Raw genomic sequence first — 27,865 nt, 5'->3', positions numbered from 1 at the left:
CTACCTACCCACCCGAGGGTCGATATTCTCGAGTTGTGCGTGACTTCAGTGTGACGAGTGACCACTTTTACCATTAGGCTACACCGCCGCCCCCGAGGATACTGAAACTACCCACAAGATGTAATGGCAAGGTAGATACAGTACAGTAAATTTATATACAAAGGATTCGGGTGGTCCTTTACGTCTTTGGAGCTCTTTAGCGCAGTATAGATTGCGGTTCGCACATCATGGTAACGATGCATCGACAGTGTGTGTGACTATCGATAGTTAAGTTATTGACTTCCGTTGATAAATGCGCAGTGCAAAATACAGGAAACACCAGATTCGTTCACTTTGATTTAGAGTTATCCGCCCCTATTACCTCTCAAACAGAGTTTGAAAATGTGAATAACAACAAAGTTATGTTTTAACTGTTTACTTGATCAGTCTTTCAAGTTTCTTGTCAGTTACTAAAATAGACTGGAACCACTTCAGCTTGTTTTTATTTCATATAAACTATATATTCATTTGGGAAATGACTTCATATGATCCAATTCAAGAAGAGTGAAAACTATTGCAATAGTATTGCAATAGTTGGTCGTAATAGTACGTTGCAACAGACTATTGCTATCGCAATAGTTGTTTCCCCCTCAATAGTCACCCTGGGCCTATTATAGTCCGTGCTTTGGTATGAAGCTTGCTTGAGAAATTCAATACACTCTAGATAAGAAATGTGAAGCAATGATTTACAAAAATGCTATGCGAGGCAAAAGAAAATACACAGATTTTAAAAAAATCTAAACGCTGTCAAAATGTTACAAGAAAATCTACCCGTTTCACATCCGTCACCATCAAATACCCATTTCTTGTACTTTTCAATTTCAGGATAGGTGTATACTTTCTTTTGTCCGACACGTTACAACTGAACAGATTACAATACCATACTGACTGACTGAGTTTGGTTTTACGCCGCTTTTAGCAATATTCCAGCAACATCACGGCGGGGGACACCAGAAATGGGCTTCACACATTGTACCCATGTGGGGATTCGAACCCGGGTCCTCGGCGTGACGAGCCAACGCTTTAACCACTAGGCTACCCCACCGCCCCTACAATACCATAAATAGCGGAATAATATCAAGTGTGTTATGGGTAAGCCCCCTTAGACACAAAAGAAATAAATAATGAACAATTATGAAATCTAGATATCAAACTTACTAATACAAATATATACAATACAGATACAAATGTACGGTAAAATACTTATCATACACTACATTCCCGCCTGGTTTTAACATGGAGATACGAGTAGCTTATGTGAGACTTAGGCACTGTTCATAATCTATGTCTAGGTGGATGATGATCATTTTTATGGAGTTTGTGAAGTATGTACAAAGTGAATATATAAAATGTATGTAAGTAAGTGACCCCCTGGATTTCATGTACAAAATCAATGACACCCCCTATAGCACATGTGTATAAAGTTGACTCCCTCTCCCTTTACCTGCCCAGAACAACATGGGCGTATAGCAAAATAAACAACTTCGTATACCTGACAAAAGCTAGAGAAATAGACCCCAGATATGGAATCAGTATAAATCATCACTAATTCCGGGACGTAATAATGAATATCGGGAACATGACATCAAACAGTGAATGAAAACCGAAACTGGATTCCCCTTGAAACATCAGTTCGGACTTTTGGTGTTAGCGGAAGTCATCAGTATGACACGCAGACGCTGCGGTTGTCGCTCCCTCCAACCAGGAGGCTCTTTTCACGTTGTACGTGGTATGTATCGCTATCAGTGCAGTGCTCTCTTATTTTCGGTGTTGTTTGTTGGGAGATCCGGTTTATCCTTCAAGGAAACAAAGCATATATTGCAATTAAAGATCAGTTTAACACCTGCTGGTGTAGAGATAGTTCTAATTTCAGACCCCGGTATGTTGAGAGTGACGTATATTCAGAGGCTGGTATGTAGAGAGAGTGACGAATATTCAGAAACCGGTGTAGACAGTGTGCCGAATTTTGAGCGAACGGGATAGAGAGGTTGACGAATATTCAGAGGCCAGTGTCGAGAGAGATGATCACGGAGTGGTCTGTTTCTTTACCTTCTTGTTGTTCTTGTTGGCCTTCAGCAGGAGGTTGGCAGAGTACTCCGCGAGACAGGCCAACCCTGCAATCACTATACCGCCGACCAGGATGAAGAAGACGCCAGCCACGTTCTCAATCTGGAGTTCCATCGTCTCATCCGTTGACGACTTGGCGGGGTCCGGGCAGCTCTTGCTTCCCCACCACCTGCACCGGGGGAAGAAAATACATTCATTGAACATAAGAAGTTCACTTCCTCCACCACTCACCTGGATTATGCATGACGGTTTTACGTCGTATTTGGTAGCATTACAACACTCCCCAACTGTAATAATAATAATAATAAGTCATCTTCTACAGTGCAGTCTCCAACACCAAGTGATCGCTCACGGGGCTTTATCAGAATCTGATTATTATTACCCTGGATAACCCAAACTGCCTATTAGGCGCTAGAAGGTTATAGTCACATGACTTTATCCAACTGTACCCATGTGGGAGATGATATTCACAAAGGCAGCCTGTCTGATATGTCCCAGTGCCCTGCATTCTATCAATTATAGAAAGCTAGACTCGACACAAGCAGTTTCTTCTTCTCAGGTAAGTTAACCATACGTTTGGGAGTACAACCATGTGAGAACACACACTGACATATATTTTGATTTCATCTGAATGTATGCTAATGTAAATACCAGACATCTTTGAGGAATGTGACTAAGTCTAAACGGGGAAGCGTTCATTAGTGACGTCAGTCCCTTTAGGTGACGTTCAACACCTCAGTTTGTTTAATATGCAAAATTTGTGTCAACTTGATTTGATTTTTACAAAGAAACTAGCTACACGAGAATCCCGGAAGATTCCCCAGAGCATAACAAGTGTGATTTTCAAAGTGGCATCAGATCCATCTCAAATTCAAACAATACTAGTACAGGCAACCTTGAAACTTCAATATATATGTCATTGCAGCTTCGCTAACGACATCCACTACCACAACTTGCGACGTCACCACTGCCTCCACAACGCCTAATGCCTATGAAGCATCATCACAGTTAGTACATCGACTTGTGTCGGACTGAAAATGGACAAGGTACGGACGGCAGTACGTACAAATCCAGTCTGAGCCAGACAATCCAGTAATCGATATTGTGAACAACGCCCTAGTCCAAATCAGCAATCCTCTTGCTCGCCTCTGGAGACCCATTTCTCCCTGAATCCCGACATCATACCTAGGTAATACGTTCTGCCTCTGTAGCTACCTCCACTGAGCACACACCTTTGTTGGTACACAAGTGTACCTAACTGTACACGCATGTACCCATACTCACTTGTTCTCCAATTCTTGCAATACGCCTCTATCACCCAGCCTCAGTATGGTCATGGAGAGTTCTTCCAGATAAGTCGCCCCTGGTGGAACCCCTATTCCAAAACCTTTAGGGTCAAACGGTGGTCCTATCTCCATGACATCACAGTCTGTGGTTGTCTTATACTTGTTGACGGTGGAGTCCCAAAGGAAGGCATAGTTCCCATCCGTCACCTTGCCATAGCCTTCAGTTGCATTGTCCACCATGGAATCAGGTTCGATCTCTGACATCTGTGCCCACATCTTGGAGAAATGATCAATGTTTGTGTTGGCGAAGAAAGACGTGACGCCACTGTTCTTGACCGTTCCATACTTGATCTTGGTCTGCTGGGCCAGGTCTACGACCGATTTGATTGGGGTGTTGATCTTTTTGACCGTGAGGAATGCTGTAAGGTTGGCAGCGTAGAAGGAGAGTAGGATCATGGCGAAGAACCACCACGTACTGACCAGGATACGTCCAGGGATTGTGATCGGGCAAGCATCAGTGTTGCCTTGGAGCAGGGACCCGAATATGTACCAGAAACACTCCCTGACAGAGAACTGGGGATTGGTTCTCTGTTCGGTGGAACTGATTCTCTCCAAGATGTACAGGACGAAGCTGACGACAATGAAAGCTGCGAGGGTGCAGACCCAGACGGTGAGTGACAAGAGGTTGAAGAACTCGAAGTAGGACACCTTTCTCTGGGGAATCGTAATGAGGACGGTGATGTGCCGTGTCAAGAACGGCTTGGTGAAGTCAACGGCCTCCTCGCGACCGGAGTTGATGCTGAGGGGAGCAACCGACATCGTCGCTGCCTGGAAATATGGTCATATTTTGTTAGAATACGGTTCTAACACACAGACAAAATATTGGCTAATTGTATTTCCTTTGTAAATTGACCCGTTTTATTTGGTTTATAGTGTTTGAAACTCCGACTCATCCAAATTATATTTTTTGACTAATGACCACGATACCATTGTTCCTGGATTTCACTGAAAAGGTACAGATAAACAAATAGCATCTTGTGCCTCACCCCATCAAGCAACTCTTTTATCATGCCATTCCACTCGCCATCTTTCTTGCTGCCGAAGTTCCCATCAGGAACAAGGTAGATCTCAAAATTGAAACTCAGCGTCTCAGCCACGTGTGTCAGTAGATCGACGGCAAACCCCTCAAACCGGTCGTTACCGCGTCTCCTGGAATAGTCGCTCTTGTACATCGTGAAGGGCTTTTCCTGAAAAGGATCTACAGTTTACACAACTGCATGTTTCATGCATAAGAAAGAAAATACATAAGGCAGGTTGTATAAGGGAGACTACATAAGGCAGATAGTATAAGGGAGACTACATAAGGCAGGTTGCATCAGGGAGTGTATATAAGGCAGGTAGTATAAGGGAGACTACATAAGGCAGGTAGTATCAGGGACTGCATATAAGGCAAGTAGTATAAGGGAGTGTATATAAGCCAGGTAGCATGAGGGAGTCTATATAAGGCAGGTAGCATAAGGGAGTGTATATAAGGCAGGTAGCATACGGAGTCTATATACAGCTGGTTGTATAAGGGAGTCTATATACAGCTGGTTGTATAAGGGAGTCTTTATAAGGCAGGTTGTATAAGGGAGTCTATATAGGGCAGGTTGTATAAGGGAGTCTATATACAGCTGGTCGTTTAAGGGAGTCTATATACAGCTGGTTGTATAAGGGAGTCTATATAAGGTAGGTTGTATAAGGGAGTCTATATACAGCTGGTTGTATAAGGGAGTCTATATAAGGCAGGTTGTATGAGGGAGTCTATATAAGGCAGGTTGTATAAGGGAGACTACATAAGGCAGATAGTATAAGGGAGACTACATAAGGCAAGTTGCATTAGGGAGTGTATATAAGGCAGGTAGTATAAGGGAGACTACATAAGGCAGGTTGTATAAGGGACTGTATATAAGGCAAGTAGTATAAGGGAGTATATATAAGGCAGGTAGCATGAGGGAGTCTATGTAAGGCAGGTAGTATAAGGGAGTGTATATAAGGCAGGTAGTATAAGGGAGTGTATATAAGGCAGGTAGTATCAGGGAGACTACATAAGGCACGTTGTATAAGGGAGCGTATATAAGGCAGGTTGCATAAGGGAGTGTATATAAGGCAGATAGTATAAGGGAGACTACATAAGGCAGGTTGTATCAGGGAGTGTATATAAGGCAGGTAGTATAACGGAGTGTATATAAGGCAAGTAGTATAACGGAGTGTATATTAGGCAGGTAGCATGAGGGAGTCTATATAAGGCCGGTAGTATAACGGAGTGTATATAAGGCAGGTAGCATGAGGGAGTCTATATAAGGCAGGTAGTATAAGGGAGTGTATATAAGGCAGGTAGTATAAGGGAGACTACATAAGGCAGGTTGTATCAGGGAGTGTATATAAGGCAGGTAGTATAACGGAGTCTATATAAGGGAGGTAGTATAAGGGAGTGTATATAAGGCAGGTAGTATAACGGAGTGTATAGAAGGCAGGTAGTATAACGGAGTGTATATAAGGCAGGTAGTATAACGGAGTGTATATAAGCCAGGTAGCATGAGGGAATCTATATAAGGCAGGTAGTATAAGGGAACGTATATCAGGCAGGTAGTATCAGGGAGACTACATAAGGCAGATTGTATAAGGGAGTGTATATAAGGCAGGTAGCATAAGGGAGTGTATATAAGGCAGGTAGCATACGGAGTCTATATACAGCTGGTTGTATAAGGGAGTCTATATACAGCTGGTTGTATAAGGGAGTCCATATAAGGCAGGTTGTATAAGGGAGTCTATATACAGCTGGTCGTTTAAGGGAGTCTATATACAGCTGGTTGTATAAGGGAGTCTATATAAGGTAGGTTGTATAAGGGAGTCTATATACAGCTGGTTGTATAAGGGAGTCTATATAAGGCAGGTTGTATGAGGGAGTCTATATAAGGCAGGTTGTATAAGGGAGTCTATATACAGCTGGTTGTATAAGGGAGTCCATATAAGGCAGGTTGTATAAGGGAGTCTATATACAGCTGGTTGTATAAAGGAGTCTATATAGGTCAGGTTGTATACGGGAGTCTGTATACAGCTGGTTGTATAAGGGAGTCTATATAAGGTAGCTTGTATAAGGGAGTCTATATTCCGCTGGTTCTATAAGGGAGTCTGTATAAGGCAGGTTGTATAAGGGAGTACATATAAGGCAGGTTGTATAATGGAGTCTATATAAGGTACGTTGTATAAGGGAGTCTGTATACAGGTGGTTGTATAAGGGAGTTTATATAAGGTAGGTTGTATAAGGGAGTCTACATGCAGCTTGTTGTATAAGGGAGTCTACATAAGGCAGGCTCTATAAGGCAGTCTATATAAGGCAGGTTGTATAAGGAAGTCTACATAAGGCAGGTTGTATTATTGAGTCTATATAAGGCAGGTTGCATAAGAAAGTCTATATCAGGTGGTTGGTTTAAGGGAGTCTATATAAAGCAGGTTTTATAATGGGGTCTATATAAGGCTGGTTGTATAATGGAGTCTATATAAGGCAGGGTGTATAAGGGAGTCTATATAAGGCAGGTTGTATTAGGGTGTCTAAATAAGGCAGGTTGTATAAGGGAGTCTATGTATAAGGAGTATATATATAAGGCAGGTTGTATAAAGGGAGTCTGAATATATAAGGGAGTCTAGCAGGTTCCATAATGGAGTCTGTATAATGGGAGTCTATATAAGGCAGGTTGTATAAGCTGGTTGTATAAAGGAGTCTATATAAGCTGGTTGTATAATGGAGTCTATATAGGTAGGTTGTATAAGGGAGTCTATATATAAGGCAGGTTGTATAAGGGAGTCTATATACAGCTGGTTGTATAAAAGGGAGTCTATATAAGAGCTGGTTGTATAAGCTGGTTGGAGTCTATATAAGGCAGGTTGTATAAGGGAGTCTATATACAGGCAGGTTGTATAAAAGGGAGAGTCTATATAAGGCAGGTTGTATAAGGAGTCTATATAAGGCAGGTTGTATAATGGAGTCTATATACAGCTGGTTGTATAAGGGAGTCTATATATAAGAGCTATATAAGGCAGGTTGTATAAGGTAGTCTATATAAGGGAGGAATATATTAAGGCAAGTTGTATAATGGAGTCTATATAAGGCAGGTTGTATAAGGAGTCTAATATAAGGCAGGTTAATAAAGTATAGGCCAGGGAGTATAAGGGAGTCTATATACAGCTGGTTGTATAAAGGGGAGTCTATATAAGGCAGGTTGTATAAAGGAGTCTATATAAGGCAGGTTGTATAAGGAGGAGTCTATATACAAGGTTGTATAATGGAGGTTTATATAAGCTGGTTGTATAATGGAGTCTATATAAAAGGTTTTATAATGGGTCTGTATAAGGCTGGGAGTCTATATAAGGCAGGTTGTATAAGGGAGTCTATATAATGGAGACAGGTTGTATAAGGGAGTCTATATAAGGCTGGTAGTATAGGTTGTATAAGAGGAGTCTATATACAGGAGTCTATATAAGGCAGGTTGTATAATGGAGTCTATATAAGGCAGTCTATATAAAGGCAGGTTGGTTGTATAAGGGAGTATATATATAAGGCTGGTTGTATAAGAGGTAGTCTATATAATGGAGTCTATATAAGGCTGGTTGTATACAGGAGTCTATATATGGAGTCTATATAAGTTGTATAAGAGTCTATATAAGGCAGGTTGTATGGAGTCTATATATAGGGAGGTATGTATAATGGAGTCTATATAAGGCAGGGTATAAGGGAGTTTTATAATGGAGTCTATATATATAAGGCAGGTTGTATAAGGGAGTCTATATAAGGCTGGTAGTATATAGCAGGGAGTCTATATAAGGCAGGTTGTATATAAGGGAGTCAGGTAGTATAATATATAAGGCAGGTTGTATAAGGGAGTCTATATAAAGGTATAATGGAACTACATAAGGCAGGTAGTATAAGGGAGACTATATAAGGCAGGTTGTATAAGGGAGTCTATATAAGGCTGGTAGTATACAGGAGTCTATATAAGGCAGGTAGTATAATGGAGTCTATATAAGGCAGGTTGTATAAGGGAGTCTATATAAGGCTGGTTGTATAAGGGAGTCTATATACAGCTGGTTTTATAAGGGAGTCTATATACAGCTGGTTGTATAAGGGAGTATAAGCCTGACCGTTTGCTGTCACCACCATTACTTACTATAATCATGACGACCTTGACCGTGCGACCTTTTAGGGGGAAAATATTTCGTCGCTTTGGGGGACCTTGAGACTTGTTGTGGAGAAGGTAACTGTGAGACGGACGCTTCAGCCACTCCCCGTGCTGGAATCAAAATAACGGTTCATGTAATTGTCTTCATTAAACAACACTAGTTTTAACACTGGATGGTGACGAATGATAAACATATACACTGATATTAATACTAAATTGTGACAAATCTAATAGTTTCTACAATTTTTCAGCAGCATTACAGAGTTTCATTGATGGATTTAGTTTGCTGTTACAAGCGGTAGAAACCATAGATTTTGTTAGATGAATGGCCAAGGCGCTCTACTATCAATCACGTCATTTACCATAAAAGGTCAAACTAAGAGCATGTTTGAAATAGAGACATTTTCGTAGTACGAGCTCTATTTGAAACTCATGTAAATCAGGTAATGTCAGCTCATATTCTCAAGACGCTCCCGCATTCGACGAGGCATACTCCTTATCATACCCCACACCATTACTGAGCCGTCCCCTAAATACTCATTTTGTGTTGTAGTAAACGTTAATTCATCCTTAAACATAACGTTCCCCGGTGACGATTGGTCTAGCGCCTCCGCACACCAACGACGACTTGCAGTAATATGACAGTAGTACACTCGTCAGTAGAAGGATAAGTCACTGAAGTCGCTCATACAGGTTTCTATATATCGGTTGTATTAGCACGTAGGCAGTCAGGGGGATGGTAAATGTGAGTCGGAGGGATGCATATGGTAACTGTAGGGGATGGTAACTGTGGGTCGGGGGATGGTGAGCGTAGGGTGGGATAGTAAGTGTGGGTCGGGGAAATGGTAACTGTGGGTCGGGGGAATGGTAACTGTCAGTCGGGGATGGTAACTGTGAGTCGGGGGATGGTAACTGTGAGTCTGGGATGGTAAGTGTAGGGTGGGATAATAAGTGTGGGTCGGGGGTGGGGTGGTAACTATGGGGGTGGTAACTGTGAGTCTGGGGAATGGTAACTGTCAGTCGGGGATGGTAACTGTGGGGATGGTAACTATGGGGATGGTCACTGTGAGTCAGGGGATAGTAACTGTGGGGATAGTAACTATGGGGATGGTAACTATGGGGATGGTAACTGTGAGTCGGGGATGGTAACTGTGGGGATGGTAACTATGGGGGTGGTAACTATGGGGATGGTAACTGTGAGTCGGGGGATGGTAACTAGGGGATGGTAACTATGGGGGTGGTAACTGTGGGGATGGTAACTATGGGGATGGTAACTGTGAGTCAGGGGGATGGTAACTATGGGGATGGTAACTGTCAGTCGGGGGTTTGTTAAGTGTAGGGTGGGATAGTAAGTGTCAGTCGGTGGGTGGTAATTATCGGGGATGGTAACTGTGAGTCGGGGGGAGATGGTAACTGTGTCGGGGGTCGTAAGTGTGTTTGGGGGGGAGAAAGAGAGAGAGAGGAGATTATATGTTATATGACTGATTTTATCATACATCAACATACCATTTATTTAACCTTACAAAATAACACCAGTATATCACCGTTATATACATATTTAATGACATACACAAGTTCGAACGGTACGACATCGCAGTAGACACCTTCGCGATGAACAGCAGCGTCATGGGAGAAAACTCCTAACTGACTCACGGGATAGCTGTTAATACCACTCACCGGGTAATTCTCGTTGCCCGTGTAGCCAGTTAGATAGACGGTGAAGTTAGACCTCTTGCCGTGAGTGTCTAACTGGAGGCAACCAGTCAAACCGACCTCTTGATTCTGAAAAAAATGCAAAACCGTTTAAATAAAACAAGAGGACAAAGTCATCGATACCCCCTTCAGTTGAAAATGACTGTCTAAACGTTAACCAATTATAGTTGTATATAGATTGCATGTTAAATGCAAAGGTACTTTCAACCAACAGAATATATATAATTATTACCCACGAGGGCTAAAATATAGTATGACTTGGGCACTCATATAATATCCTCTATTTATTGTTCATAACACTCATTATGTCCTAATTATATACAGAGGATATTATATGAGTGCCCATGTTATAGTATGTTTACGACACGAGTGCCTAAATGTTGGTATTTCCCGAGCGAGAGCGAGGGATATGCCGATATTTAGGCACGAGTGTCGTGAACATAGTATGATATGGGCACGAATATAATATTCTGTTTATTACCGAAGTCGTCAAACTGAGGAACATAAACCCAAATCTACTTTCAAAGATTGGAAAATAAACCTAAATCTATAGCTACTTTCAAAGATTGGCTACCATTCGATGCCCTCGTATGAAAACTATTGTATGAACCCCGATATTTTCGCCCTCGTAGGTAATAAATTCAATTTTCATTCTACCGTGACATTTAAGTATGTTCGTTTTTTATTGGCTGTTACTAAAAATTAAGAAGTGATAAATTTTCAATAAACACAGAAACGGTTAACTGAGAGCCGGTTAACTGCGCGTAGTGTCAAAACACCACGCAAGGGTAATGAGTGCATATTTAAAACGCGTTTTATGCATGGTGCATATGTCATGGTAGAATGGAGATAATCCTATTGTGTTTACATTTTGGAAGTGATTATAGTTGGTTGAACGCTGCTATTTTACATTTTGGAAGTGATTATAGTTGAGTGAACGCTGCTATTTAGCAGCGTTCAACCAACTATAATCACTATTTAGCAGCGTTCAACCAACTATAATCACTTCCAAAATGTAAACACAATAGGATTATCTCCTAATTATCTACTTGTTTTAGATAATAGAACCTGTGTAATATACTTCACTGTTCATACATCCTATCGCGCCTGTAGCAGGTTTCACTATTAATAGTGAGTGAGTGAGTTTACTTTTATGCCGTCCAAGCAATATTCAAGCAACTTTTTTATTTCACTAAAATAGGTCGCAGACTCCGACGTTCTATGAATGATGAACTTACAAAAAGTGAAAGTCAGTTCTTAAACTTTTTACATTTTTCACGAATTTAATGATTTCAAAGTTCCCATTCATATAAACTAATTATAATTCTCACCGTTATTTCACTTTAATTTATGATCAGTCCTATGATGGATAGTAAAAGTCGGCTTTTGACTTGCCAATGCGAGTGTTTGTGACGCAAAAACCTGGTATCATCACAATTTAATAGTGATTCATAAACACGCTCTCATTATCGTTAAATACGTATGTCCTCTGAACTGAGTGTATCCGCCACTAAACAAAGAAATCAGTCGTGTTGTTGTTTAGGTGGACAATTGACTTGCCATTGCGAGTGTTTGTGACGCAGAAACCTGGTATCATCACAATTTATAGTGATTCATAAACACACATTACATTAAAGTCGAAACCGGGGATTCCTAATAGAATTGATTACGATTATGGTTAGGATTTTGTGTTGAACTATGAGACGGCAAACATTTACTGAAGAAGATATACCCGTGAAGTGCTTACCGCTGAAGCCTGCAGGTAAACTATAACACACATTAACACAGGACTAACGGAAGGCCGTGTGACTTACACTCTTGATGGTGTTCAGGAGATTGTCATTTGTCTGTTTACTGGACGCTATCAGAAGCTGCATGGCGTCGTGGGCGAGGGCGTACTCAAGCTTCCTCTGGTTGATGTGGCTGTTGTTGTTGAGGTTGGTCATGTCGCTGACGGAGGAGTTATAAGGCAACAAGGAGAACACAGTGAAGTTGACGGCGATGTCTCGGTAAGGCTCGAACAGGTCGCCGATAGCGTAACCCTAAACGTAACAGGAGTGATATTAACTCATTTAGTTTTACGCCGCTTATAGCAATATTCAAGCAATATCACGGCGGGGGACACCAGAAATGGGCTTCACACATTGTACCCATGTGGGGAATCGAAACAACAAGCGCCACCCCACCACCTTTTGAGTGATAGCGGTCAAACACATATTTTATTGCAGGAATATGTCGTAGTTACATATAGTCTATGTGTATAACGCCATCTTGAATAGTCGTCTAGTTTCATCACCCTAGAAATGGGCTTCACACAGTGTGCCCATGTGGGGAATCGAACCTGGGTCTTCGGCTTCACCATATCCCCTGAGCGGAGGAAGTGTTGACGAGAAAAGGCCTCGAGTAAATTGGTTAGGATTTCTTTATTATACTCCCTAATATAGCATGGTAGTGGGATACATGTCCCCATTGTCCACATTCCACCTGCTTTGGATGTGTTCCAGATCTAAACACGGAAACGAATCGTATCGAAACATCTGGTTTGAATTTACTATCATTAGATCTTTAGGGATGTTTGCTCAATTTCTGTGATACAATATGTCTGTTTACAAAACGTGGACAAACCGATATGGTGTACATATTCCATGTCCTGGTAGATATTTCATGTTTTGCAAGAAGCAAATTGAAAACACACACTCAGGATGTACCGATAAACAATAATTGTTTGGATTTATTTATAATATGTATAATTCAACACACGTAAGGCGCATATACCCATGGCTGATTGCATGCTCACAGCCCACAGTGACAAAGGGATTGGGAGAAGAGATAGGTCATAAGTAGTGACCTAGAAAGAGTCAAGTCTGTACAGTCTCTCAGGTGTTGTGGCAGGCTGTTCCATAGGATTGATGCTGTGTCAGTAAAAGTCCTTTTGCCATGTTATGATGTTCTTATTTTGACAGGTTTTAATTTTCTGAGCGAAGGGGTCGGCTTGGAGTATTTATTTAAATCTAAATAATTATGTACGGTAGAAATGTGGTCAAAACCATATTTCATCACTGCGTAGCGTGGCATTTAGAAGATAGTTATACAGCTTCTTTATTACGATATATGCGACGTTTCGGACGCAATCATCAAACGTTGCAAACATGGTAATAAAGAAGTTGTATATCCATAGAACTATCCATTTTGTTTATACTCCACCAAATATTCTGATAAATATCTGAATATGTTCTCGCAATCTTTCATATTTTAGGAATATATTGCAAATGGGATCGAGATTACCGATTTTCAACTGTCTCATTAAAATCAGGTCTGTAAACTTGATACGGTACATCATTGCGTGAAGATCGGAAAACTATGTGGGTCTCGTCCGGAAAAGAAAGACTATTTTATGGACGTCAAGTTCTTTATTATAAAGGAACATAACGTTTTGGAGTATATGCTTACTCCTTCATCAAGTGAATGAATGCTATGATACAGAGAGCATATATATGTACATGTAAGAACAACAAATTCAATTTAGATACTTTACGATGCAATTAGACTAACATCTCGTCTCTGAAATGAACGTCTTTTACAGAAAAAAGAAAAAACGGTTCCTAAATTATAATCATTAAATATAATGAAAGCATCCCAGAGACCTTCATTTTCAGAAACTGTGGTTTTCTAGACTTGCCACATATTCTAGATTTGCATGGACTTTCTTGGATATATTTGTTTGAGAGTCTGTGAGACAAACTACGATGTAATTATATGTGGTGTGAGTGTGTTGGGTTTAACATTTATCAAGGCGCGTAAAATAAACTGGGCAAAGCCTAACGACAGAACTGGGGCGTGCCGGCTAACCGAAGATTGTGGGTTCGATTAGCCGGTAACTGTATTAACTTTCTCTCAATCAATCTGTAGTGTTTCCCCCATGATCCAAAAAGGGCAGGGAGACAGAATTTCAAAAGGGGCACCCCTGTTCCATAAAGAGCTTGCAATGACAGATTTCAAGTTATTCATGAATATGATTCTTAAATACTCAAAGAACACAGATTTTACCCGTAACTTCAACATGAAAGAGAAGCTAAAAACCACCAAGCGTTGAAATAAATTATTGTACTAAAAAGAAGGACAGGGCACCAAACAAAAAGTGCAGGGTGCCAAATAAAGACGTGGTGCTGTAACCTGCTAAAAATGCCTTGGAGAAATACTAATCTGTCTGTCAGCATGCATTTCCTGTTCTAGTAGATATCTTCTCCATTTGTTTGTTTGCGATTCAACATCCTTCCAGTGTACAGGAGATAACGTTCAACTTAACAAAAGGAAATTCTGCACGTATAACAAAGGCACACATATCCGTGCACGACAGTTACAAAGCCAGATTTCTATATATATATATATATATAATTCTGTTTTCTTTCAGGTCCCAGAACTAATCGGCATCAGTTGTTGTGAGCTCGCGAATTTCTTTACGATTCTACTAACATTTTAGAATTTCAAGAGACTTATACAAATAACCTTACTCTATGTTTAATAAAGTCAGTGTTGTAAGACCAATGAAATCAACGTCGCAAAATATATGTGATCGAAATGGTACGACACAAATGCCACTACGCTACCTCGGAGAATAATTGGTTTTGCCAGATTGCGACTTCTTCTTTATGTTAAGTCTATTTTGTATTTCGATTCTATCTGTTAAAGTTCAATGGGGCGGTGGGGTAGCCTAGTGGTTAAAGCGTTTGCTCGTAACGCCGAAGACCCGGGTTCGATTCCCTACATTTGTACAATGTGTGAAGCCAATTTCTGGTGTCCCCCGCCGTGATATTGCTCGAATATTGTTAAAAGCGGCGTAAAACTAATATAAACTCACTCACTCATTAATGCTCAGTGCATGCTAGATTTTAGTTTATCTGTCTTCCTAAGATGTGAATAGGCCCCCAGCACATTGCTTAGGGTATATTCAGTTTACATATCGCAAAGTTACGCTAAGAGTCCTCCTTGCCATTGTTTCGTTGTGGGAACTGACGTCCCTATATTCAGTAAGCTCCCACAGAATTTCTCTCGCACATGTCTGTACTTTGATTAGATAGCTATTTTTAGATTCCTGCCATTCGAATCCGACAAGTAACGAATGGTAGTTTGGTGTTAGCTTTAATGTCCTCTTAAAGTTCGTTTCGTGCCATCATTATTTGTTAACACATGTATATACTTTTGTACATTTTGTTATCACATTTCATATCTGTAAATACCCAAGTGTTATGCTATATTTGTGTGTATTTATACACAACACTGATTGGTCAGACTCAGGAAGGAACACTGGTCCTCCATCGTCTAAAGAACTGGACACTGTACAGAGTTGCATCCCTTTGGTGTACCAGAAACACGTGATACTTGTTCTAATCTCAGATATCTTCTGATTCTATTTGGGTTTTTTGCTGTTTAACGCCACACTCAGCAATGTTCCAGCTATATGGCGTCGGTCTGTAAATAATTGAGTCTAAACCAGACAGTCCAGTGATCAATAGCATTAACATCGATCTGTAGACACACTTGGGATACGATTACATGTGTCAACCAAGTCAGCGAGCCTGACCACCCGACCCCTTTAGTCGCCTCTTACGATAAGCATGGGTTGCTGAAGATCAATTCTTACCCGGATCTTCACGGGTCATACTAATTGTAGGTTTGTCAAGGCCATCCTGGTGTATCCAACTCACTCAATCAGTCTGAAGTGACAGCGCAATTATACGTACCGGATCGTAGAAGCCCCATTCGTACGGAGGCGTTGACAACATGGCGAGATTGCGAGCCTGGGAAAGAAGCATGTCGTAGATTAGCAAGCATCATTATCACAGCGGGGCAGGTCATACGAAATAGGGACGGCTCAAAGTGCGTGGAAATAGGGTTATGTGCTAATGAAAGCACATAAACATAAATTCGGTGTTTAAAGGTCACATGTAACCAAAAAATCAAACATAATTAAAACACAATTATCACTTATTCATGACATATAATATACATTGCTGGTTATGAAAAAACATATAAACAAAATTATAAGCGTACAATTGCAAATCAAAAGTGCAATATTGTGTACTTCGGTTTACTTCCCAAGAAACGAAGCAGCCGGGATACCGAACCCAGTCAGAGCGGGTGGGTGTGCACTCAAGTGTAACGGCTGGTTCATTTGCAGATGCCCTCACGGCTCATTGTGTGTATATATATAGAGAGATGTTGGGTTTTGTAAATACATGCTCATTTTTTGTGTATAACATTTTGCAATCAACAGACATCATAACATGTCATGTGTTCAAGTATCACATCTGCCTGTCTGTGTAATTACATAATGTGACAGAGACCGAACTCGGGCCATAAATCAATGCGTTTTGTTTATGGTGTATAGCCTGATTGGTGTTAAGTTCAAATTGTATGTGGTCAGTGATCGCAGTTGTGTATTGAATATTGTCATTAGCAGACAAGCAGGCAGACACACAGGTGTCAATAAAACAAGACATTGAGTTTTGTCTGTGACAACGACATATCTATATCACAGTTAGAAATTGTGTCAACGCTAAATAATGACATTGCTTTTAAGTATCGAACTGAGAAAGTGACTCGGTAAGAAGAACGTGTGGTGAAATAGACAAATGAAATTATATAAACAGTTAATTTACTGTCATAACATATAAAAAGCTCGCGCCTGTGAGATATCAACAAAACATTAGGAAAATAGCTCACACCAAAGCCTTCACCGAGTATTCACCGGACAGCCCGCTTCCAAGTTGAGCGAACCTATTTCACTGCGCACGTGCTATGAGCGCAGCCCAGCTGATGAAACCAGTTTTCCCCCGAAAAGTCGGGGGAAAATTAGTGAATCGTTTGAACTACGATTTCTCGCGGTTTTTTTCATCGCGTTATTTTTCAACTTTATAAGTTGAATTTGCATTTTTGATGATTTGTTCAGAATCTGCAACGTTGTGTTTTACGTTGCATGTGACCTTTAAAGTTTGCGTTAAATGATAAGCTCATATACTCGTTGCTTATTGTAATTAGCAATTACAAATGTATTTTTCATTGAAACGGCTACTTACCGCCCTCTCTCAGTAATTCGTTGATAAAATGTGAATTAATAGATGGGCTGGTTTGGTGGTCACTGAGCTGGGACAACTTTACAAAGGCCCAGTCTCTTAGATTTATTTGCATTGAATACTCTGTTTGGTAAAATCTGCCAGAATGAATGGCATGAACAAGGAAGATGGAGTACATTAGGGTACCGCCGTTATGTAGCTGAAATATGGCTGAGTGCGGCCATAAACAATAATAGGAATAAACAAATAATTTAGAGTGTTCATCAAGGTTAGATATGGTGTCGTCCAGAAATCGCAGCCTATTCTAAACCTCTGTTTTCACCTCTATCGTCACACATTTGTATTCATCGTATATCACTTTGATAATATTTACAAAAGAACAGAAAGTGGATGATGGTTTTATTCATACGAATAGCTCAATTCAGTCAAAACAGTTCATGTCTGAAAGCCAACACTCGTATTCGTGTGATAGGTGAGTCACATTTGTTTATCATTTTCTTGATTTTTGTCAGTAATATAACCTGTGTATCCACATTACCTCGGCTCCAGTGTATATCAGCTGTATTGCCATGTACATGTCTAGATACTGTCGGTAATATAACCTGTATATCCACATTTCTGTATTAATCTTCAGTATATCAGACGGGTCTGGCTTAACTCGGCTCCAGTGTATATCAGCTGTATTGCCATGTACATGTCTAGATACTGTCAGTAATATAACCTGTATATACACATTCCTATATTAATCTTCAGTATAACAGACGGGCCTGGATTAACGAAGCTCCAGTGTACATCAGCTGTATTGTAATGTACATGTCTAGATGCTGTCAGTACTATAACCTGTATATACACATTCCTATATAAATCTTCAGTATTAAAGACGGGTCTGGATTAACGTGGCTCCAGTGTATATCAGCTATATTGTAATGTACATGTCTAGATACTGTCAATAATAGAACATGTATATACACATTCCTATATTAATCTTCAGTATTACAGACGGGCCTAGCTTAACCCGGCTCCAGTGTATATCAGCTGTATTACCATGTACATGTCTAGATACTGTCAGTAATATAACCTGTATATCCACATTCCTATATAAATCTTCAGTATAACAGACGGGTCTGGATTAAAGAGGCTCCAGTGTATATCAGCTGTATTGTCATGTACATGTCTAGATGCTGTCAGTAATATAACCTGTATATACACATTCCTATATTAATCTTCAGTATTACAGACGGGCCTAGCTTAACCCGGCTCCAGTGTATATCAGCTGTATTACCATGTACATGTCTAGATACTGTCAGTAATATAACCTGTATTCCTATATTAATCTTCAGTATACAGACGGGCCTAGATTGCTCCAGTGTATATCAGCTGTATTGTAATGTACATGTCTAGATCTGTCAGTACTATAACCTGACATTCCTATATAAATCTTCAGTATAACAGACGGGTCTGGATTAACGTGGCTCCAGTGTATATCAGCTGTATTGTAATGTACATGTCTAGATGCTGTCAGTAATATAACCTGTATATACACATTCCTATATTCAGTAATGCTGGTGATCTTCAGTATTAGCCATTACAGTACTGGTAACCTGGATTAACGTGGCTCCAGTGTATTAGTCAGCTTAATATTGTAATGTACCATGTCTAGATACTGTCAGTAATATAACCTGTATATACACATTCCTATATTAATCTTCTTAACAGACGGGCCTGGATTACAGTGATCAGCTGTATTGTAATGTATGTCTAGATGCTGTCAGTAATATAACCATTCCTATGTAATCTTATCAGCTGTGTATATCAGCTGTATTGCCATGTACATGTCTAGATACTGTCAGTAATATAACCTGTATATCCACACATTCCTATATTAATCTTCAGTATAACAGACGGGTCTGGATTAACGAGGCTCCAGTGTATATCAGCTGTATTGTCATGTACATGTCTAGATACTGTCAGTAATATAACCTGTATATACACATTCCTATATTAATCTTCAGTATATACAGACGGGTCTGATTAACCCGGCTCCAGTGTACATCAGCTGTATTGCCATGTACATGTCTAGATACTGTCAGTAATATAACCTGTATATACACATTCCTATATTGATCTTCAGTATAACAGACGGGTCTGGCTTAACGAGGCTCCAGTGTATATCAGCTGTATTGCCATGTACAGCTCAGTAATATAACCTGTATATACACATTCCTATATTAATCTTCAGTAATACAGACGCTCAAGATCAGTTGTATTGCCATGTACATGTCTAGGTACTGTCAGTAATATAACCTGTATATACACATTCCCTATATTAATCTTCAGTATAACAGACGGGCCTGGTATATAACATATTCCTTAACTGGATTAACGAAGCTCCAGTGTACATCAGCTGTATTGTAATGTACATGTCTAGATACTGTCAGTAATATAACATGTATATACACATTCCTATATTAATCTTCAGTATAACAGACGGGTCTGGCTTAACTCGGCTCCAGTGTACATCAGCTGTATTGCCATGTACATGTCTAGGTACTGTCAGTAATATAACCTGTATGTACACATTCCTATATTAATCTTCAGTATAACAGACGGGTCTGGATTAACCAGTGTATATTAGCTGTATTGCTACATGTACATGTCTAGATACTGTCAGTAATATAACCTGTATCTCCACATTCCTATATTAATCTTCAGTATTACAGACGCTCTAGATTAACGAGGCTCCAGTGTACATCAGTTGTATTGCCATGTACATGTCTAGGTACTGTCAGTAACATAACCTGTATATACACATTCCTATAATGATCTTCAGTATAACAGACGGGTCTGGCTTAACTCGGCTCCAGTGTGTATCAGATGTATTGCCATGTACATGTCTAGATACTGTCAGTAATATAACCTCTATATACACATTCCTATATTAATCTTCAGTATAACAGACAGGTCTGGCTTAACTCGGCTCCAGTATATATCAGCTGTATTGCCATGTACATGTCTAGATACTGTCAGTAATATAACCTGTATATACACATTCCTATATTAATCTTCAGTATAACAGACGGGTCTGTGTTAACGAGGCTCCATTGTATATTAGCTGTATTGCCATGCACATGTCTAGATACTGTCAGTAATATAACCTGTATCTCCACATTCAAATATTAATCTTCAGTATAACAGACGGGTCTCGATTAAAGAGGCTCCAGTGTATATCAGCTGTATTGTCATGTACATGTCTAGATACTGTCAGTAATATAACCTGTATATACACATTCCTATATAAATCTTCAGTATTAAAGACGGGTCTGGATTAACGAGGCTCCAGTGTACATCAGCTGTATTGTAATGTACATGTCTAGATACTGTCAATAATATAACCTGTATATACACATTCCTATATAAATCTTCAGTATTAAAGACGGGTCTGGATTAACGTGGCTCCAGTGTATATCAGCTGCATTACCATGTACATGTCTAGATACTGTCAGTAATATAACCTGTATATACACATTCCTATATTAATCTTCAGTATTACAGACGGGCCTAGCTTAACCCGGCTCCACTGTATATCAGCTGTATTGCCATGTACATGTCTAGATACTGTCAGTAATATAACCTGTATATACACATTCCTATATTAATCTTCAGTATAACAGACGGGTCTCGATTAACGAGGCTCCAGTGTATATCAGCTGTATTGCCATGTACATGTCTAGATACTGTCAGTAATATAACCTGTATCTCCACATTCCTATATTAATCTTCAGTAATACAGACGCTCAAGATTAACGAGGCTCCAGTGTACATCAGTTGTATTGCCATGTACATGTCTAGGTACTGTCAGTAATATAACCTGTATATACACATTCCTATATTGATCTTCAGTATAACAGACGGGTCTGGCTTAACCCGGCTCCCGTGTATATCAGCTGTATTACCATGTACATGTCTACATACTGTCAGTAATATAACATGTATATACACATTCCTATATTAATCTTCAGTATTACAGACGGGCCTGGATTAACGAAGCTCCAGTGTACATCAGCTGTATTGTAATGTACATGTCTAGATACTGTCAGTAATATAACATGTATATACACATTCCTATATTAATCTTCAGTATTACAGACGGGCCTGGATTAACGAAGCTCCAGTGTATATCAGCTGTATTGCCATGTACATGTCTAGGTACTGTCAGTAATATAACCTGTATGTACACATTCCTATATTAATCTTCAGTATAACAGACGGGTCTGGATTAACGAGGTTCCAGTGTACATCAGTTGTATTGCCATGTACATGTCTAAGTACTGTCAGTAACATAACCTGTATATACACATTCCTATAATGATCTTCAGTATAACAGACGGGTCTGGCTTAACTCGGCTCCAGTGTACATCAGCTGTATTGTAATGTACATGTCTAGATACTGTCAGTAATATAACCCGTATGTACACATTCCTATATTAATCTTCAGTATAACAGACGGGTCTGGATTAACGAGGTTCCAGTGTATATTAGCTGTATTGCCATGTACATGTCTAGATACTGTCAGTAATATAACCTGTATATACACATTCCTATATTAATCTTCAGTATTACAGACGCTCTAGATTAACGAGGCTCCAGTGTACATCAGTTGTATTGCCATGTACATGTCTAGGTACTGTCAGTAACATAACCTGTATATACACATTCCTATAATGATCTTCAGTATAACAGACGGGTCTGGCTTAACTCGGCTCCAGTGTATATCAGATGTATTGCCATGTACATGTCTAGATACTGTCAGTAATATAACCTCTATATACACATTTCTATATTAATTTTCAGTATAACAGACGGGTCTGGCTTAACTCGGCTCCAGTGTATATCAGCTGTATTGCCATGTACATGTCTAGATACTGTCAGTAATATAACCTGTATATACACATTCCTATATTAATCTTCAGTATAACAGACGGGTCTGTGTTAACGAGGCTCCATTGTATATTAGCTGTATTGCCATGTACATGTCTAGATACTGTCAGTAATATAACCTGTATATACACATTCCTATATTAATCTTCAGTATAACAGACGGGTCTGGCTTAACTCGGCTCCAGTGTATATCAGCTGTATTGCCATGTACATGTCTAGATACTGTCAGTAATATAACCTGTATATCCACATTCCTGTATTAATCTTCGGTATTACAGACGCTCTGGACTAACGAGGCTCCAGTGTATATCAGAGGTATTGCCATGTACATGTCTAGATACTGTCAGTAATATAACCTCTATATACACATTCCTGTATTTATCTTCAATATTACAGACGGGTCTGGATTAACGAGGCTCCATTGTATATCAGCTGTATTGCCATGTACATGTCTAGAGACTGTCAGTAATATAACCTGTATATACACATTCCTGTATTAATCTTCAGTATTACAGACGGGTCTGAATTAACGACGCTCCAGTGTACATCAGCTGTATTGCCATGTACATGTCTATATACTGTCAGTATTATAACATGTATATACACATTCCTATATCGATCTTCAGTATTTCAGACGGGTCTGGCTTAACTCGGCTCCAGTGTATATCAGCTGTATTGCCATGTACATGTCTAGATACTGTCAGTAATATAACCTGTATATCCACATTCCTGTATTAATCTTCAGTATAACAGACGCTCTGGATTAACGAGGGTCCAGTGTATATCAGCTGTATTGCCATGTACATGTCTAGGTACTGTCAGTAATATAACCTGTATATACACATTACTATATTCATCTTCAGCATTACAGACGGGTCTGGCTTAACTCGGCTCTAGTGTATATCAGCTGTATTGCCATGTACATGTCTAGATACTGTCAGTAATATAACCTGTATATACACATTCCTTCATTTATCTTGAGTATTACAGACGCTCTGGATTAACGAGGTTCCAGTGTACATCAGCTGTATTGCCATGTACATGTCTAGATACTGTCAGTAATATAACCTGTATATACACATTCCTATATTAATCTTCAGTATTACAGACGCTCTGGATTAACGAGGTTCCAGTGTACATCAGCTGTATTGCCATGTACATGTCTAGATACTGTCAGTAATATAACCTGTATATACACATTCCTATATTAATCTTCAGTATTACAGACGCTCTGGATTAACGAGGTTCCAGTGTACATCAGCTGTATTGCCATGTACATGTCTAGATACTGTCAGTAATATAACCTGTATATACACATTCCTATATTAATCTTCAGTATTACAGACGCTCTGGATTAACGAGGTTCCAGTGTACATCAGCTGAATTGCCATGTACATGTCTAGATACTGTCAGTAATATAACCTGTATATACACATTCCTATATTTATCTTCAGTATTACAGACGCTCTGGATTAACGAGGTTCCAGTGTACATCAGCTGTATTGCCATGTACATGTCTAGATACTGGCAGTGAAATCGATGGCGTTTGCTTCATATGTTATTTTGAGATATGCCATTGATAAGACAAGCATTGAAATAATCAGAAGAAACGGGCAGTAGCAGGGATCCTCTCGGTGTTGAAGATGACGTAATTATCTGTGACAAGTAGATCAGCATCCTCAGCCATATCTTCCCGATAAACTATGTCCTCATAAATATGGACTTAGTTTAAGGGCAACGTTAACCATTCCTTGTGATTATCAGTAGTATTTGATCTGGGACCCTTTAAAAAAGGCTTACCGTCTTCACGTCTAGGGATCGATTATGCATGAAAGTAATCCTTTCTGTGTGAGAGGGAAAATCTATGATCTTGTATTTGGGTAAGAGGCTGACTGGTAGGTAGTATTACAATACTCGTCTTACAACTGATTTGATTCACTGGTTCTTGTGACAGATATTTCTGCCTTTGAGTTAAGAATGCACACTACTGATCAAAAGAAAACTCCCATCGGCAAACACCCTTCTGACAACTCGGGTGTACAGATCAGGGTGTGTTTAATGATAGTAAATAATTTGAGACATATACGTTGTTCATGCGATGATTCAAAAAGGTAGTTTCATTTATCACAGAGAGAGTGAGTGAGTGAGTGAGTTTTGTTTTACACCGCTTTTAGCAATATTCCAGCAATATCACGGCGGGGGACACCAGAAATGGGCTTCACACATTGTACCCATGTGGGGAATCTAACCCGGGTCGTCGGCGTGATTAGCGAACGCTTTAACCACTAGGCTACCCAACCGCCCCTCATTTATCACAGAAGATGGGCTAGTAGTTGTAAATTAGCCCTTAAAGGATATATCATTACTTGTTAATCTGGGGCGGTGGGGTAGCCCCAGTGGTTAAAGCCTTCGCTCGTCACGCTGAAGACCCGGGTTCGATTCCCCACAATGTGTGAGGCATTTCTGGTGTCCCCCGCCGTTAAATTTCTGGGATATTGCTAAAAGTGGCGTAAAACCAAACTCACTCACTCATTCACTTGTTAATCTGTGCTCATAGTTTAAACCAATATCCCTCAAAATATCCACTCCGAGGGAGTGACTATTGTTATTCCAGCTAAATCATGGCGATCTGTGAAAAGTTTGAATCAGAGAAATATTTGGTTGATATTATGAACAGCTTACCTGTGTGTCATGATAAAGCACGGTGTCAGGATAAAGCGTTGTGTCGGGATAAAGTGCTGTGTCAGGATAAAGCGTTGTGTCGGAATATAGCGCTGTGTCGGGTTAACGAGCTGTGTCAGGGTAAAGCGCTGTATCGGGATATAGCGCTGTGTCGGGATAACGAGCTGTGTCAGGGTAAAGCGCTGTGTCGGGATATAGCGCTGTGTCGGGATAACGAGCTGTGTCAGGGTGAAGCGCTGTATCGGGATAAAGTGTTGAGTCGGGATAAAGTGCTGTGTCAGGATAAAGCGCTGTGTCAGGATAGAGCGCTGTGTCAGGATAAAGCGCTGTGTCAGGATAAAGCATTGTGTCAGGATAAAGCGCTGTGTCAGGATAAATCGCTGTGTCAGGATAAAGCGCTGTGTCAGGATAAAACGCTATGTCAGGATAAAGCACTGTGTCAGGATAAAGCATTGTGTCAGGATAAAGCACTGTGACAGGATAAAGCATTGTGTCAGGATAAAGCACTGTGTCAGGATAAAGCATTGTGTCAGGATAAAGCACTGTGTCAGGATAAAGCATTTAGACAGGATAAAGCACGAAAAACACGATCCATGTTACCGCCTCTTGCATAAGGATATACGTACGTGGAACAAGCTCTCACACCGTAGGAGGTGCTGTAGCCATTGCTAGAGTAAGTGTGGTACTGATAAACAGTTCTGAAGACCTACCTCTCTGAGCAGGAACTCCGTGTAGAGTTTACCGCATATCACTATGGAGTGTTCCACCAGAACTTTACGCATCTGTAAAAGCGCCTCTCTTGCTTTCGACCCCATGATCCGGTGCGTGTCACGTGTTTTCGACCCTGGGTCGGGGAGTCTCCAGGCCTTGACAGACAGAGAATGGTTTGTCATCAGTCGTTCCAGCACAGCCAAACCTGTATTTGGAATTCAATAGAAACAGATACATGTAGTACTGGCGGGAATACATGGCCATACTGCTGTATGAACATACGACATCAACCATAAGGCCCAGTGGGATGGCCCAGTGGTTAAAGCGGTCGCACAACAACATGAAACAACATTCGGGCACATTCTTGTGTCCCTTCCATGTATCTGGACCATTGCTAATAATGCGATGTAAAAATGTCTAACTCACTCATTGAATTAATGCTATGTTTTCCATTATAACATCATCATCATTCACCTTTATCATCATCATAGAAGACACTAATCTTTTTCCAGTTCTGTTTTTGTGCAAAATCCAGCAGGGCCTGACAGAAGTCGTCCAGTTCCGGTAAGAGCTGGACAGTGTGTTTTAGCATCTCCCTGGAAACGGGTGACGTAGCAAGGTAAGGAATCTTCCGTTCTTCCGCTGCCAAAGCAACGCCGTTGTCATAGGGACCGATAATGGCGTCGATGGACCAATGTTGTATTCTTCGATGAACTGAAATAGGTTTTGAATTTATTGCTTTTACTTTTGATATTGAATATGCATTTTATAGTATTCACGTGATCGATAAATATTTCGAAACTGAGATATAACGCAGCTGAAATATACGTACACAATCAATATAAAGAACTAACAAAAACAGTTTACATAATCATAATAAATATCATATGTATCTAAATGAATTTCTATTCCGACAATATCATACGCATGTGTATTCATGAATCACTATCAAATACCATAGGTCACAAACACACGCGAAGACATTTCAATTATTCCAGGGACCGATCACTTGTGGTACTGTAAGATTATTCGCTGGCTATTCTGGATGTCTAAATAAATTAATGTCAATGTTTATTGGTCGGATACTGCTCACGGATAAAAAAACCTATAATTTCCACCCACCCCTCCACCACCAAACCCACACCGAATAGTAAATGATCGGTACCTTGGTTCTGACCAATGTGAGGTGAGGTGAGGTGAAATTGGGTTTAACCTCGTGCTTGAGAATATTTCGCTCATATGACGACGTGCATGCGTGTGAATGTGTATGTGCGGCTGCTTGTACTAGCCCACACTGAAGCTGGTTTTATAGTGCTATCCCACTGAGATACCATGCCGCAGTGAAGCATGAATACCCCACTCAGACACATTATACTGACTCTGAGCCGACCAGTCCTTGTTGTACCCATTAATGCCGAGCGCCAGGCAGGGACCTACAAGTACTATATTTAACGTCTTTTGCTATGACGCGGTTCGGGGATCGAACACGCGACCTTCCGCTCTCCGGGCGGACGCTCTCACCACTACACCACGAAGGCGGTTCTGACCAATGTGAGGTGAGGTGAGGTGAGGTGAGGTGGACGCTGTAACCACTACACCACGGAGGCTGTCCTGACCAATGTGAGGTGAGGTGAGGTGAGGTGGACGCTCTAACCACTACACCACGGAGGCGGTCCTGACCAATGTGAGGTGAGGTGAGTGAGTGAGTGAGTTTAGTTTTACGCCGCACTCAGCAATATTCCAGCTATATGGCGGCGGTCTGTAAATAATCGAGTCTGGACCAGACAATCCAGTGATCAACAGCATGAGCATCGATCTGCGCAATTGGGAACCGATGACATGTGTCAACCAAGTCAGCGAAAATGACCACCCGATCCCGTTAGTCGCCTCTTACGACAAGATAGTCGCCTTTTTATGGCAAGCACATGGGTTGCTGAAGACCTATTCTACCCCGGATCTTCACGGGTCTGAGGTGAGGTGAGGTGAGGTGAGGTGGACGCTCTAGCCACTACACCACGGAGGCGGTCCTGACCAATGTGAGGTGAGGTGAGGTGAGGTGACGTGAGGTCCTGACCAATGTGAAATACATATGTACATAACTATGCTGAAAAAGGGAATTTATTACCTTCTCTCATCC

General features: G+C 40.5%; 1 protein-coding gene across 1 annotated transcript; it reads right to left on the bottom strand.

Annotated features, from left to right (window-relative positions):
* Window positions 1-1,099: 1,099 nt before the first annotated feature.
* Window positions 1,100-27,863, bottom strand: LOC124262881 (glutamate receptor ionotropic, kainate 2-like). The gene is made up of 11 exons (XM_046697465.1): window positions 27,854-27,863; window positions 26,203-26,442; window positions 25,728-25,933; window positions 16,066-16,122; window positions 12,139-12,366; window positions 10,289-10,393; window positions 8,600-8,722; window positions 4,439-4,639; window positions 3,391-4,220; window positions 2,089-2,275; window positions 1,100-1,835 (listed from the first exon to the last, which is right to left on the bottom strand). Exons 1-11 carry the CDS (start codon window positions 27,861-27,863, stop codon window positions 1,782-1,784), a joined length of 2,241 nt encoding a protein of 746 aa, XP_046553421.1. The 3' UTR covers window positions 1,100-1,781.
* Window positions 27,864-27,865: the final 2 nt, after the last annotated feature.

This window comes from Haliotis rubra, unplaced genomic scaffold (genome assembly GCF_003918875.1).
Source record: "Haliotis rubra isolate DU_JTF1 unplaced genomic scaffold, ASM391887v1 Scf86, whole genome shotgun sequence".
In the NCBI taxonomy this organism is placed as follows: domain Eukaryota; kingdom Metazoa; phylum Mollusca; class Gastropoda; order Lepetellida; family Haliotidae; genus Haliotis; species Haliotis rubra.
The sequence above is the reverse complement of the archived record's forward strand: the minus strand, read 5'-3'. Positions and strand labels throughout refer to the sequence as shown.